Raw genomic sequence first — 14,942 nt, 5'->3', positions numbered from 1 at the left:
TTTTTCACTCTAAAGAATAGAAACATATCTTTGCATGCATACACGTACATGTCTACATGTATGTACATAAGTTGTAAATACTCTATTGAATACAAAAATAAACTGTCCTTTTTTACAGAAATCTAAAATTTTCGCATTCATACTGTACAATAAACTTATATTAGTTAATAGACACAAACACTTCAAATTGAAGAACGAAAGCCACAGAAATTGGTAGTTGGTATGTCGTCATCGTCGTCGTTGTTTAACGTCCGCTTTCCATGCTAGCATGGGTTGGACAATTTGACTGAAGACTGGTGAAACCAGATGGCTACACCAGGCTCCAATCTGATTTGGCAGAGTTTCTACAGCTGGATGCCCTTCCTAACGCCAACCACTCAGAGAGTGTAGTGGGTGCTTTTACGTGTCACCCGCACGAAGGCCAATCAGGCGGTACTGGCAACGGCCACTCTCATCTCGCTCGAGAAACCTCATGTGTCACCCGCACAAGAGCCAGCCCAGGGGCACCGGCAACGATCCCGCTCGGAAGATTTCATGTGTCGCCCGCACATGAGCCAATCCAGGGGCACCGGCAACAATCCCGCTCGAAAGATTTCATGTGTCGCCCGCACATGAGCCAGTCCAGGGGCACCGGCAACGATCCCGCTCGAAAGATTTCATGTGTCGCCCGCACATGAGCCAGTCTAGGGGCACCGGCAACGATCCCGCTCGAAAGATTTCATGTGTCACCCGCACATGAGCCACTCCAGGGGCACTGGCAACGAACTCACTCGAATAATTTCATGTGTCACCCGCACAAGAGCCAGTACATTACCTAAATTATATCAAAAGATTCAATGCATGATATTGTCAATATAAATCTAACTTGTAAACTGAAATAGAAATTGGCAAAGCAAATGGCAAGAAAACTTCTTATATGGTTAAAAACTATGTTCAGGCAACACTGCAAAGCAAAAGATCTCACCAGGATACACAGACAACAAATTCTTCTAAAGGCAGAAAGAATAATATATAAACATTCGCGACAGAATCACCCCAAAATAAAAGCCTAACTTTGTCATGACACTAAAAGAGAATTTCACAAGGGAAGTGCTTATCCACACGTCTACTCTCAAATAGCTCTGCCAATTGTTTAGCTTCAGAGTTTATTTGCATTGCAAGGCTAAATACACATTTATTAAATATGCAAATGAAAATTGTGTGTGTGTGTATATATATATATATATATATATATAATTTATTACCATTCTGTCTAATTTACATCCTATTAAATTTAATTTCTTAGATGTGGGTAGAAATAATTACAATATGGTCAGTTGATAAAGCAGTAATGGAATAACATGAACTTCTATAGGCTCCAGGTAGAATTCCAGTTAGTAGAATCTGAAATCATTTTTTCTTTTTTATATATATATGTATATATAAATTTCTTCTATGGTGTTGATAAAATTTAAATCTGATTATCACCAGATTTTTGCTTGGGCAGATATGATAGTCCAGCTGTTTCTAACAATATAAACTGGCACAAACTAGATAGAATAGGGAAAAAAAAGGTAATCGGTTCATTAAAAGAAAACTTTAATATCATTTTCACAGTGTAATAGCAGTCAACTTCCTACACAAGATTAAATTTTGGCACATGCAAATACAAACCATACAGAAAATCAGAGGGTCATTTACATCAAAACCGATTTCAATCATGCTCCTACCATTTTTAAGAATCTTGTCAGCAATGTTAGTGGAAGTATCTCCAGTTTGTAATCTGATAAGAATGTTCAACAGAACTGCAAGTCATCTTTTATCACTTAATTGTTTTAATCATCAGTATGCGGCTAAGATGAGGTACCACTTTGAAGAATTTTTAGTCAAATAAATCAACCCCAGTACTTAGTATTTTGTTAAGCCTGGTACTTATTCTATCAGTCTCTTGCTCAGCCACTAAGTTTTGGAGACATAAACATACCAACACCAGTTATCAAGTGATGTTGAGAGATAAACAGAGGTGAAGACATGTGTGTATGTATATATGTATAACAGGCTTCTTTCAGTTTCTGTCTACCAAATTCAGTCAAGGCTTTGGTCAACCTGAAGCTATAGTATAAGACACCTACCCAAGGTACTACCCAGTGGGACTGAACCTGGAGCCATGTAGTTGGGAAGTAAATTTCTTACCACAGTGCCATGGCTACACCTACAACAAAGTACTTGAAAACTGGGTTCTGTTTAGTTTCCACATGAAATCAAATATTGCCAGGAGCTTCTTAGATCTGATCTGGAAACATTAGTGTGGATCACAAATGTTCCTGATCATTTAACTTACAAAATTTTTAAATTACTATATTTTAACGTGTATAAGGAACCTTTTTTGTCAAAAATTAGGTTAAAAAAATATGGGAGTTTCTTATACACGGATAGTATTATAATCCCTTACAAAACCTTTTTTCCAAATTTTGAGCCCCAAAAATTAGAGGGTTCCTTATACATGTTAAAATACGGTAGTTACAAACTGCATGACTAACATGGGAAAAAAATCATAAGTCCACCTTTATATGTAAACCTTTCCAAAGATAAGTCACACAGCAACATTGGTGGTGTCTTCTGAGATTTTTCAGTTCTAACCTCTAGCTTAAGCAGTGCATTATATCAGTATCAGTGGAGGTATTTTCAAGGTACACAAAGGACAATACCAACAAATTAGAAGTCTTGAAAATTAAACGTCATTAAATATAAAACACTTGTAACATGGTGGTGGAACAATGTTGTTGACAGGGCAATTAGGGAAAAGAAACAGGACTGGAAGAACGGTGGTAGCAGGGAATTGTATCAAGACTGCCAGAAGGGAAGCTTGGCGACAGGTTTATTTAGCCAGAGGAGAAGCAGATAAGGAAAAGTTTGCCAATGTTCTGCGCCGTGAGGACCAAAGACTTCAGGTATTTCGTGTTGCAAGACGCTGTGTGAGAGAGAATCGTGATGCCGTGGAAGAGAAATGTGTTTGCATGGATGATGGTACGTTTGCACTAAATGAGGCTGCAAAGAAAGAGGTTTGGAGACGCCACTACGCAAGATTGCTCAATAAAGAGAATGAATGGGAGAGAGAGAGTCTGCCGGATGTCGACCCAAGGGAAGGACCAGCTATCCGAGTTGACAGTACCCTGGTAGATAAAGCAATTAAGAGTATGAAGACAGGGAAAGCCCCCGGCCCATCAGGAATCACTGCAGAGGTGCTCAAAATATCTGGCAGTGTCGGCTATAGCCTAGTCACCTGTATTGTTAACCAGGTGATACACGAAGGAGTCATACCCAATGACTGGTGTAGCAGCACCATAATCAACTGCTACAAAGGTAAAGGTGATGCTTTAGATACAAATACTTACAGAGGTATCAAGCTGTTAGATCAGGTAATGAAAGTCACGGAGAGGGTCATAGCCCAACAAATTAGGGAGAGAATCAGTTTAGGTTCATGCCTGGGAAAAGCACCACTGATGCTATATTTCTGGTAAGACAGCTTCAGGAGAAATACCTAGCCAAGGATAAACCTCTGTACCTGGCTTTTGTTGACATGGAGAAAGCCTTTGACAGGGTCCCCAGATCCGTCATCTGGTGGTCAATGAGGAAACTAAGGATAGAAGAATGGTTACTGAGAGCTGTGCGAGCCATGTACAGAGACGCTGTCAGCAAAGTGAGGGTTGGCAATGAGTACAGTGAAGAATTCCGGGTAGAGGTAGGGGTCCACCAAGGTTCTGTCCTCAGCCCCCGCCTATTTATCATAGTCCTCCAGGCAATAACACAGGAATTCAAGACAGGTTGCCCCTGGGAGCTCCTCTATGCTGATGACCTTGATCTAATTGCTGAGTCACTATCAGAACTAGAGGAAAAGTTTCAGGTGTGAAAGCAAGGATTAGAATCGAAGGGCCTTAGAGTCAACCTAGTTAAAACCAAAGCCTTAATAAGTAGGAAGGTAGAAAAATCACAAACCCCTTCAGGTCGATGGCCCTGCTCGATCTGTAGAAAAGGCGTAGGTAGAAACTCTATAAGATGCACCCAGTGCAAGCTATGGACACATAAGAGGTGCAGCAATATCAAAGGAAGGTTAACTAGGAAGTTAGTTTTTGTATGTAGCAGATGTTCAGGAGCAATAAACACTGTAAATGTGCAGAAAAGAACTTCTGCCACATTCCAGAGAGAAAAACTAGAAGTGGTTGATAGTTTCCGCTATCTAGGTGACCAAGTTAGTAGGGAGAAGGTGAACTGAAAGTGTAGCTGCTAGAATAATAATAGCCTGGGCAAAGTTTAGAGAGCCCTTACCTCTGCTGGTGACAAAGGGCCTCTCACTCAGAATAAAAGGCAGACTGTATGACACATGTGTACAAACAGCAGTGAAACATGGGCCATGACTGCTGAGGACATGCGTAAGCTTGCAAGAAATGAAGCCCGTATGCTTCGATGGAATGTGAAATGTAAGTGTGCATACTCGACAGTGTAAGTACCTTGAGAGAAAAGTTGAACCTAAGAAGCATCAGTTGTGGTGTGCAAGAGAGACGATTGCGCTGGTATGGACATGTGGCGAGAATGGATGAGGATAGCTGTGTGAAAAAGTGCCACACCCTAGCAGTTGAGGGAAGAGGTAAGCCCAGGAAGACCTGGGATGAGGTGGTGAAGCACGACCTTCGAACCTTAGGCCTCACCGAGGCAATGACCAGGACCTTTGGAAATATGCAGTACGTGAGAAGACCTAGCAAGGCAAGTGACAGCATAATCTGTGATCTCTGCCAGAAGTGTAGCCAGCTCACTAATCCGTATCTTTACTTCATTGGACACTAAAAACCCTGCTTGCGAAAACCTAAAAAACCTGTGCTACAAGGCCACAAGTGCCCCCCAACTGGCATACACAGGACCTGCAGGTACTGCAATCCCAGAACCACAAACTGTGAGAGACCTGGGCATCGCATGCATAGTGATGCATCATTTCACATGCACATTGTCAAGTTGACAGCAAAGTGCAGACAACTGGCAGGGTGGATACTGAAGACATTCAGAACAAGGGATCAAAAAGTCATGTTGACTCTATGGAAGACATTTGTTTTGAGCCACCTATACTATTGCTCTCAGTTGTGGTCACCACACAGTGTCAAGCGGACAGCAGAACCCGAGGCAATTCAGCGTCACTATACAAAAAAGATTGTCACAGTCCAGCAGATGAACTACAGGGAGCGACTGAAGGCACTAGGTCTCAACTCCCTGGAGCGCAGGCAGGAGAGATATGTAAAAATTTATATATGGAAAATACTGAAAGGACTGGTACCAAACTTTGGCATCAAGTACTACACGCATGCCCGCACAGGTCGCCACTGCATAATACCAAGGGTATCGTCTACTGCATCTCACATAAGAACAAGGTACTGCAACAGCCTCGGTTTCAGAGGACCTCGGCTCTTTAATGCCCTGCCAAAACAATTGAGAGATCTTGAAGACATGGATATAGAGGTCTTCAAAACTAAACTCAACACTTTCCTATCCACGTTACCAGACGAACTGATGGCTCAAAATGGGACATAGTTGAGGGCAGTGATGTCAAATTCTCTTATACACCAGATGTGCCATCGAAACTCTTGATTAGACTACATCAGGTGGAGGAGAAGAGCCATGCAAAGAACATGCAGAGAGCACAGCATAAGGAGGGAAAGTCATGGTGGTGCTCCAGCACGACCGCAGCCACTTGGCTGAAACACATAAATAAATATATATATATATCTACATAATATAGATATATGTGTACATAATACATCAAACTCCATTCTTCACCAAATGCCACATATTAGAGGAGGCTCCCAGTAATAAAAGTGTAGCAAAACAGCAGTGCTCCAACATGGCCAAAGCTCTGAGCTGAAACTACAAAAAAAAAATATATATGTATATATATATATATATATATATATATATATATATATAAAATATAAAAATTTGTATATATTCGTTATAAGATATATATATATAGATATATTATATATATAATGTATATATATACATATAGATATATATGTATATATATATATATATATATATATATATATATATATGTGTGTGTGTGTTATATGTATCTTACATTATATATATATATATATATATATATGCACTGGTGTGGCTGTGAGGTAAGTAACTTGCTTACCAACCATATAGTTCTGGGTTCAATCCCACTGCATAGCACTTTGGGCAAGTGTCTTCTACTATAGCCTTGGCCGACCAAAGCCTTGTAAGTGGATTTAGTAGACGGAAACTGAAAGAAGCCTGTTGTGTATTATATATATATATATGTATATATATATATGTGTATGTATGTATGTGTATTTGTGTTTGTCCCCCCCCCCCCACTATCGCTTGACAACCGATGTTAATGTGTTTATGTGCCCGGTTTGGCCAAAGTCCGATAGAATAAGTACTAGACTTAGAAACAATAAGTCCTGGGGTCAGTCTATTTGACTAAAAGTGGTGCTCCAGCATGGCCACAGTGAAATGACTAAAACAAATAAAAGAATGTTATATATATATATATATATCTTATATATATATTATATACCTGTATGTTGCATATATAGATTATATATAATATATAAGATATATATATATATATGTATATATATACATACATATATATATATATATATATATATATATGTATGTATATATATACATATATATATATATATATGTATGTATATATATATATATATATATATATATATATATTATTTTATTTAAAAGAGTTCCAACTCTGTCTGTTTTTTATGTTTTTTATTTATATTCTTGTAAAATTTATGTGGGATATAGAATATGGAATATATAATATATAATATAAAAAAAGATGGATGGTACAATGAAATGAAGTATTGAATGTCTTATTGAATATATGGAATATGTCTTATTGAATATATGAAATACTGAGTGTTCACTATAAAGGATTAAATATATAAAGGCGAATACGTATTTTCTATACCTTGTGGTATTTCATATATGTGTGTGTGTGTATTATTTATATACATATAAGAAACAGTGAGTGGTCACTCGACTTCTTAGAAATAGCATCCAAATCTTTCTCAAAGTACATCACCATAAAAATGGACAGTTGTATTTCTAGACTAACAAAAAGGTGGGCTGGCTACGAGTGTCCCACTCGTAGCCTTTGATAATAAGTGTGGTGAGTCAAGGCTAAGTTGCGTATAAACAACAATAATGTAATCTAAAACTTGTGCAAGTATTCGTGTACGGAAACCATCTCCGGAGGTTGTGGGTAGAATCTTTTCTTGGAATGAGTGAGAAAGCCGTCTCTTACGGTTGTTATACAACTTAAGGTAAACACGTGATGTTGTTTGTACACAAGCCAAACCTAAGTTAGTGTGGGTGGTAATGTTCAGCGAAATATAATTTAACGTAGTGAGTTGGAAAATTTATGATATTCAGAATCTCTGATTTCCATTTCCAGCACATATTTAACACATTTATTTGAAATTATAATACATTTAAAAAAAGAAAACAAACTTTTCTTGATACATGTAGTAATACATGTTATATTCGTTGACAATCTTCTTCTGAATATTTAGTATCCTAAAAATTTTCTTGGAATAATTATTGTAACGAAATTGAACAATCTATTAATTTTATTGGCACGAAGAAAATGGTGATAAAAGTTTAATAAGTTTCATAAAAATACATTAACAAAATCTGTCGGAATTGCGAAGGAAATGCACTGCGGTTCTCTATAAATAGTGCGAAAGAAGAAAATCTAGGTATCACTGCGCCACGTTACCCCCGCCATTATTGTAGAGTACCTGGCTACATGGTGAATTACTTTACTCTTTCAAAGTTAAGTATACTTTGATAGATTTCGTAATTCTGTTTTTTTTTAGCTCGATAAAAACAGATATAAACGTCTAATCACGAGTTAGTGCCATGGATGGATACTCTGATGATACAGACAAAGATATTAATCGGTTTAAAGAGGATTTAAGTATGTTTGAAGTACCCACACCACAAACATACTGGCGCGAGGTGACAGCCAAAAAATCAGACACATCTGCTGGAGAAGAATTTAAATGCAAACAGAGCCTATATATGGCACACATGCAGCAAAAACAGTCTGCACAAATGAAATATAGTCAAAAAACACTTGTAAGTTCAACTGGTTTCGGCTCCGGTATCGAACACCCTTCTAACTTGCTTCATCACCACCAACAGTTACATCAACAGTTAATGCACATTCGAGGAGATTCGAAGCCACCGATTCCGATCCTTCTTGGTCAGTCAAATTTAGGAACAACTTCTAATATGAAACCAGTAATGTCCATATTTCCTCAACCAGGTAGTAACTTATTACCTTTTCATACTCCGTCTATCACAAGTTCACCTCTTGGAGATCCAACATCGTCCTTGATATTTCCTCGCTATTCGGACACGGTAGGGTTAAAAAATTCTTCTTCTGCAACTTCCTCTTCTTTCCCAAGTAGTACTATTCCGCCACCACCACCTCCACCTTCATCTGCAGCCTTGGCTGCGGCAGCCGCTGCACATGCTTCACCTTCACTTTTACCTCTTCCAGGTATTGTAATGACGACATCCACTTCAACTCCAACTATGATACCCATACAGATAAATTCTAACCAGTCTTTGTCTAATGCTGCTAATACTAGTGTTAACACCAGGTCACAACAATCTGGATCGACTTTTTCTAGTCCCCGTTCAAGTCTAGGTAGTGGCGGTGGTGCTGATTCTAAAAATTGCAGTCCACGTACGAGTGTCATCGGACCACCAGCTCCACCTTTACCTTTGTCAGTAGTTTACGATCAACGAATGAGTAGTCCACGATCTAGTATAGCCAGTTCGAAATCTAGTGTTAGTGCTGGTTCAATAGATTCCAAACAATCTAGTCCAAGAGCCAGCCTAACAGGAGTTTTGTATGATCGATACCCTAGTCCTAGAAGTAGTATTGTTATGACGAACAACGAAAGGTCTTTCAGTTCCCATCCTGACACCATACTTAATTCGAATACTTACTCATCTCATGTTAATCACCAGACTATGATGGTGCAAAATACCAATACAGGCGGCGGTTCTCGATCAATTTTAACTGACAGCAGATTTAATGAACCGGCTCCACATATTTACAATGAGCTTAAATATCGAACTCATCCTATTATTGTCTCTTCTCCTTCGACTGACATAACTTCTGATTCCACAACACAGCCAATTTATGCTAATACTACTCAGTTCTTACAAACATCTGTAAATAATACTACGCAAAATCAAAGTCCCTACATCAGTGGAGGTATACCTATTCAAACCACTGCTCACAACATTCCTCGACCTCCTGTACCAGGTAATATCGCATCAATGAATTTGCCATTATATTATGAAACAATACCTCCGAAAAAAAATGGACTTTCAGATGCTGAAGAGAAACTTGCTGCCTTAACACAACAATTAGAAAATGATATGCGTATATCGACAACTCGTAAACCCGTTGATATCCCTAAGGAACCTCCTCCACCTTATCATGGTCCTCATAAAACTGAACCAATGCCTGGTAGTACATCATCAAGAATTCCTTTGAAATATGCCAATGCACCAACAAGTGTTGCGAATGAGGACATGGTATCTAATCAATTCTCGCAACCCAATTCAACATATATTCAACCGACTTCAGAGACTCTTCCAAAATTATCTGTTTCACCACATCTAACTTATCAAGTGACCCCAGGACCAAGCAAAGGTCCATCTGAAGCAGAAAAGAAACTAGCAGCTTTAACACAACAGCTGGAAGATGATATGGAGAATAATCCTCAGGGAGAGTACTATGGTAGGTTTAAAATCTTTTGTTCAACTTGATTGCTTTTAGAAACATCAGACATATTCATTGATTTCTATAACATACATGTTATCACACATTTTTATTGTGATTTGTGTCAAAATCAATCAATTTAACAACCTACCATATTGAAATGGTTTTTGTCATTTGAGTGAAGGGGAGGGTCCATAATATTGAGTTTGAATATTTATTGTACAACATATAATTATCATTTGAGATATAATTTCGGTCTGTAGTTCGTGAGAAATGATAGTTCTATGTAACATCAAGGCTGTATATCATAGTGGGTGTAGGGGGAATGAACTAATTTTGTATTTCTATTTAACTTAATAGAAGAGACGTAGTCATGAGCAAAAGAAATATTGGATTACCAGCTTTTTTTTATTTTTATGCCTGAGTATTTTAGGTTTTCCGGTGTATCATTGTGTTCCTGAGTAGGACATTTTCATTCAGGGGTAATTTATTGCAGCTGTTTAACATACCTGTCCTTAACGTGTCTTGACACTCCTCATCGGCTCCCATTTCCTCTTTAGTGTCAACGAATTCATCATCTCTCGCGGTTATGTACGACACTTGGTAGCTAACATGATCTCTGATGTTAAGTCGTTTTATAAAATATGTAAAAGTCTTTATTGATGTATTGAGGAAGGGTTTTTCCTCCATTTACCAAATTTGTATCGATAATAAAAAAAAGTAGCCGCAATGGTAGTTACACGTCAGAGAAATCTGCAAATATATGATAATAGGCGACATTTAAATAAGCATGAGCTTATTCCAGCCCCTTGTCTATGATGTTATATATCCTACATATACAGTTCTCAGTTATTGAAGTAAAACTGAAAGACCATAAATATGTTAGTAGTAGTTTTCAATTTGTTAATCACCTCAAAGTACACAAGGACCACTCAATAACAATTTCCAACCTGTATCTCACTACTCATCTATTGTATCTTCTGCTTTGACACTTCAGAATTCTATTATTCCAATGTGTCATCTTTATATGTTGCTAAAAATAAACGTGTACAAACATGGAGGAAATCTACATAACATTGTTATACTATGCAACTATGTTTCATGTTTCCCTTTCGTTAACTAATTTTCTCAAATTCTGGATTAACTATATCATGAAACTATAGTTTTCATTTTTAATGTTGAAAATATTCTAATTAAAAAATGTTATTTGGTACTTTGATGTTTCTGTATTTTGCTACTATGTCAGGTGGACCTCTCAAAAATGTTGTACTCTAACAATGAATTAGAACTGAAGTAGGATATGTGATTATGTACCAGGTGACAGGACAAGGTTCTGAAATGAAATCTTTTCCACCAGTTTCCCCTGACAATAAAAGGGAAATAGTGTCAGGTGTGTTTATCTTCAATCTGAGTACTTCGTTAGATGTTTGCACTGGAGTGAAATCCATTAAAAATACATATTGGTCAGGAGGTGGTGTTAAACCGAGTGGTGTATTAAACATACTCTGCTGAAGAATTATTAAAATGAACAAGATTAGTTTGCTAGAAAGACCGTCTTACAGGTCTTTGCCTTAGATAGGTGATTTACATTTTGGATTATCCAGAAAATATTTTAGTTTTGATCAGTTGCTAATTTTAAGCAGAGTTGCATTTGTTTCACTTCGGAATATTGCTCAAATATATGGGGTTGTGCTGCAGCTACTTGTAAACATTGAATGTAGTCTAGGCTGCATACATCAGCCCATTCAGTTGATTGGCAAAGATTCATTCAGCGATACATTCTCTCTCTCTGCTTCTTTTTTTTTTCTTTTACAATTGTTCCTGTTAAATGAATGAGAGAGCTTTTATGAAGTCTTTAGCCTGTTAGAAATAGGAACCATTCTCCCCAAAATGTTAAGAAGAAAAACTGATACATTGAACAATGTCTGTAAAAATATATAAAAAGAAGGCATGGACTGATGGTTGGAATACTTTGGTCATAGGGTTGCTGTATCAGAACTGTCTAGAGGCTACTTTTGAACTTTTAAATTTCATACAATTTCCATTCATGTTCATTTAAGGCACCTAACCTTTCTCATATAGACATTACAATTCATGTTGTACTTCACTACCAAACCCGTCACTAAAAACTTTCCTCAGTTCATCCTTATTCTCTTTTCCTATAAACAACAACCTTCAGAAGTCCTGATAGACATCAGCCACATTGAGATAAGGGCTGTCCCTCCTCCTGTGACTATAAAATAACAAATAATAAAATAAGCTTGATACGACATTGTGGCTGTTGAAGTTCTAGTCTCTCCTGGGCTGGGTTTCTGTGTAAGAATTTTATAAAAGATAGACTTATATCACTACCAGAAATATCAACATGATACTGAAAAAGGTATATAGATATTTTGGTGCATAAGCAAAGAAAGAATGAAAAATAACCTTCTGGTCTTTTGCTAAGAAGCTCTCTTTTGACTTTGTTACATCTCCCTTACACATCATTCCACAATGTGTGGTAGACTTATTCTGTAACTTAGTTTAATACCATCAGCTGACACATAGGGTTCCTTTAGTGGAAACCACTTTGTTGCAAGCATTCAGGCCACTTACAGTGTGAGGATCCTTCCTTCCTTCTAGCCTTTTAGGCATTGCAAAGTGTCATGAGCACTGCTTTCCCTCTTACTAAAGATAAGAAGAAATAAATAAATGAAGATGGTAAGAGTACTGATTTCCATTTTTAAATATTTTTTATGGCTTAGTTAGAAGAAAAAATCACTTAGACCAGATACCTACTTCAAATGCTTGAATGTTGCTAAAAGCACTCAAAGGTCCAGTTACAGTGTTAAAATGGTCATTGGATTAGATTTACCTCTACAAAATAACCTTATAAGTTTCATCACATTTTCTGTATACCCTATATCACTTACTCACTCCTTCCTTCCTTCCTTTATAATCCCATCTACTTCACTATCATATTGTACACATTAGCCAAATGTGAAACTTCTATTGTCACCCCATTAGGATAGCTGTGTTCTTCAAACCAAACTTCTAAACTTTTCTTCTTTTATAGGTATTTACTTCAATGTATGAAAATACACTTAAAATGCTATGACCACTTTACAACTAAAACATCCATAGTTTCTACAAATGATAAGCTTTATAGTCTGCTATCTTTCATAGTGACCACATATGAGGTGACATCAAAAGGTTCCTGGACTAATTATGTATAATAAAGAATAATTTATTTACCTAATAATAATTTATTTGAAATCATCTCCTTTGAAATAGTCACCTTGTGCAGCAATACACTGGTCCCAGTGTTCCTGCCACTTTTGGAATCCGGGCTGGAAGTAATTTTTTGTAAACGAGTCAAGGACCTTCTGTGGTTCACTCTGGATCTCGACAACGGTGTTAAAACAGCAACCTTTGAGCTGCATTTTCATCTTGGGAAAGAGATGGAAGTCCGCAGGTGCTAAATGTTGCAAATAGGGTGGGTGCAGAAGCAATATCATATTTTTGGTAAGAAACTCACATGTGAGGAGAGTTTGGTGAAGAATCCAGTTCTTCATGCTCCACAGATCCAGTTGTTTTCACCAAATGTTTTCCCTCAAACATTTCAAAACGTTACTGTATAACTCTCATTTGATGGTCTGGTCTGACAGAAATGAATTCTCAATACACTATACCATATTTCCAAGGGTGACACTTGTGGCAGGTCTTCGAGATCACTCATCATCTTCCAGGGATGTTCTTTCGCTTTCGAAGCATCTGTGCCACTTGAAACATTGCATATGTCCCATTGCCTCATCACCATAAGCTTGCTGAAGTATGCTCAATGTCTCTGTAGCAGACTTCTGAAGTTTAATGCAAGATTTTACATTGGATCTTTGTTCTTGTCCATGACAAAATCACAGACTACAGCATACATGTGATCACAAACACACAAATTTCACAACTCGCGAAGTAAACACAGCGATGTCACTTGGCACACTGCCTCATGAAGGTTACTGCTAGCTCTCACTGCACATGCAAGCAGAACTAGTTTGGGAACTTTTTGATACCACCTTATATATACACTGTAGCCAAAACTGTATTGCAAATACTTTTCCTTCATAACAAGAAATGCTTTTAGCTATGAACAGTTGTTGAGTCTATACAAGGCACAAGTGCATTAAAACACTGCTCACATATCTGTTGGTGTGTTTATATATATATATATATATATATATATATACACACACACACAGGTGCAGACATGGCTGTGGAGTTTTAAAAATTTGCTTCCTAACCATAAGTTTCAGGTTCAGTCTGCTGCCAGGCACCTTTGGCAAGTATCTTCTATTATAGCCCCGGGCTGTCCAAAGCCTTGTAAATGGATTTGAAGGATGAAAATTGAAAGAAGCCTGTTGTGTATATGTATGCGTTTATGTGAGTGATTTCATATTCCCATCATCTACATGTGTTTTGCTCACTGGTTGTAAACAGTGCCTTCACTTAGACGGTTATTTACTTGCAGTCTGCTACAAAAGCATGTGCATGTTATTGGACATGTTGCATGAATTTTGTAAACAAAAGATCATTTCACTGTTATTTGTTTCCAGTTCTTCATGTAAGTGTGTCTAGGCCCTTTGGTGTTTGTTAGACTGTGAGATTATTACCTCTCTTGGAAATAGGTGGGGATTGGCGACTGGAAGTGCACCTAGCTATAGAAAACTCTAACCGATGCAAGCATCGAAAGGAGATATTTAAATAATGATGATTCTAGATCACATCCAGACTGATAGACAATCTTTAATAGTATGGCCTGCTATAACCACTAACTCACCAGCATGCTATTCTCACTACTAAAATACTATAATGATTACTAAGCCACTGAATTACCAAAGTACCTACCATCCTTTTCAAAGCCCACTCTATGTACTTACTGCTCTTCTCAATTCTTACTGTACATCATCACTTTCAGATCATGTACGAAACAGTACTTTCTTCCTTGGATTTTCATGGAAATTCCTTCACTAACCACATTTTTTTCTGTAATCTTTTGGATGAATCTTACCTCATTCACATTAATTACACCTGTTTGAGAAGGTTTACCTTGGCGGTGGTCATTGCATGATCTTTTTATTTA

At 37.5% G+C, this 14,942-nt stretch overlaps 1 protein-coding gene across 1 annotated transcript in view; it reads left to right on the top strand.

Moving 5' to 3' along the window:
- The first annotated feature begins 7,799 nt into the window (after window positions 1-7,799).
- Window positions 7,800-14,942, top strand: part of LOC149137676 (uncharacterized) — a 51,700-nt gene continuing 44,557 nt past the window's right edge. The window contains exon 1 of the mRNA XM_089355906.1: window positions 7,800-9,847. Within this exon, the coding sequence (XP_089212032.1) occupies window positions 7,945-9,847 (1,903 nt within the window). The 5' untranslated portion in view covers window positions 7,800-7,944. The remainder of the gene's footprint in view (window positions 9,848-14,942) is intronic.

This window comes from Octopus bimaculoides, chromosome 1 (assembly GCF_046866305.1).
Source record: "Octopus bimaculoides isolate indiv1 chromosome 1, ASM4686630v1, whole genome shotgun sequence".
Taxonomy (NCBI): Eukaryota; Metazoa; Mollusca; class Cephalopoda; order Octopoda; family Octopodidae; genus Octopus; species Octopus bimaculoides.
The sequence above is the reverse complement of the archived record's forward strand: the minus strand, read 5'-3'. Positions and strand labels throughout refer to the sequence as shown.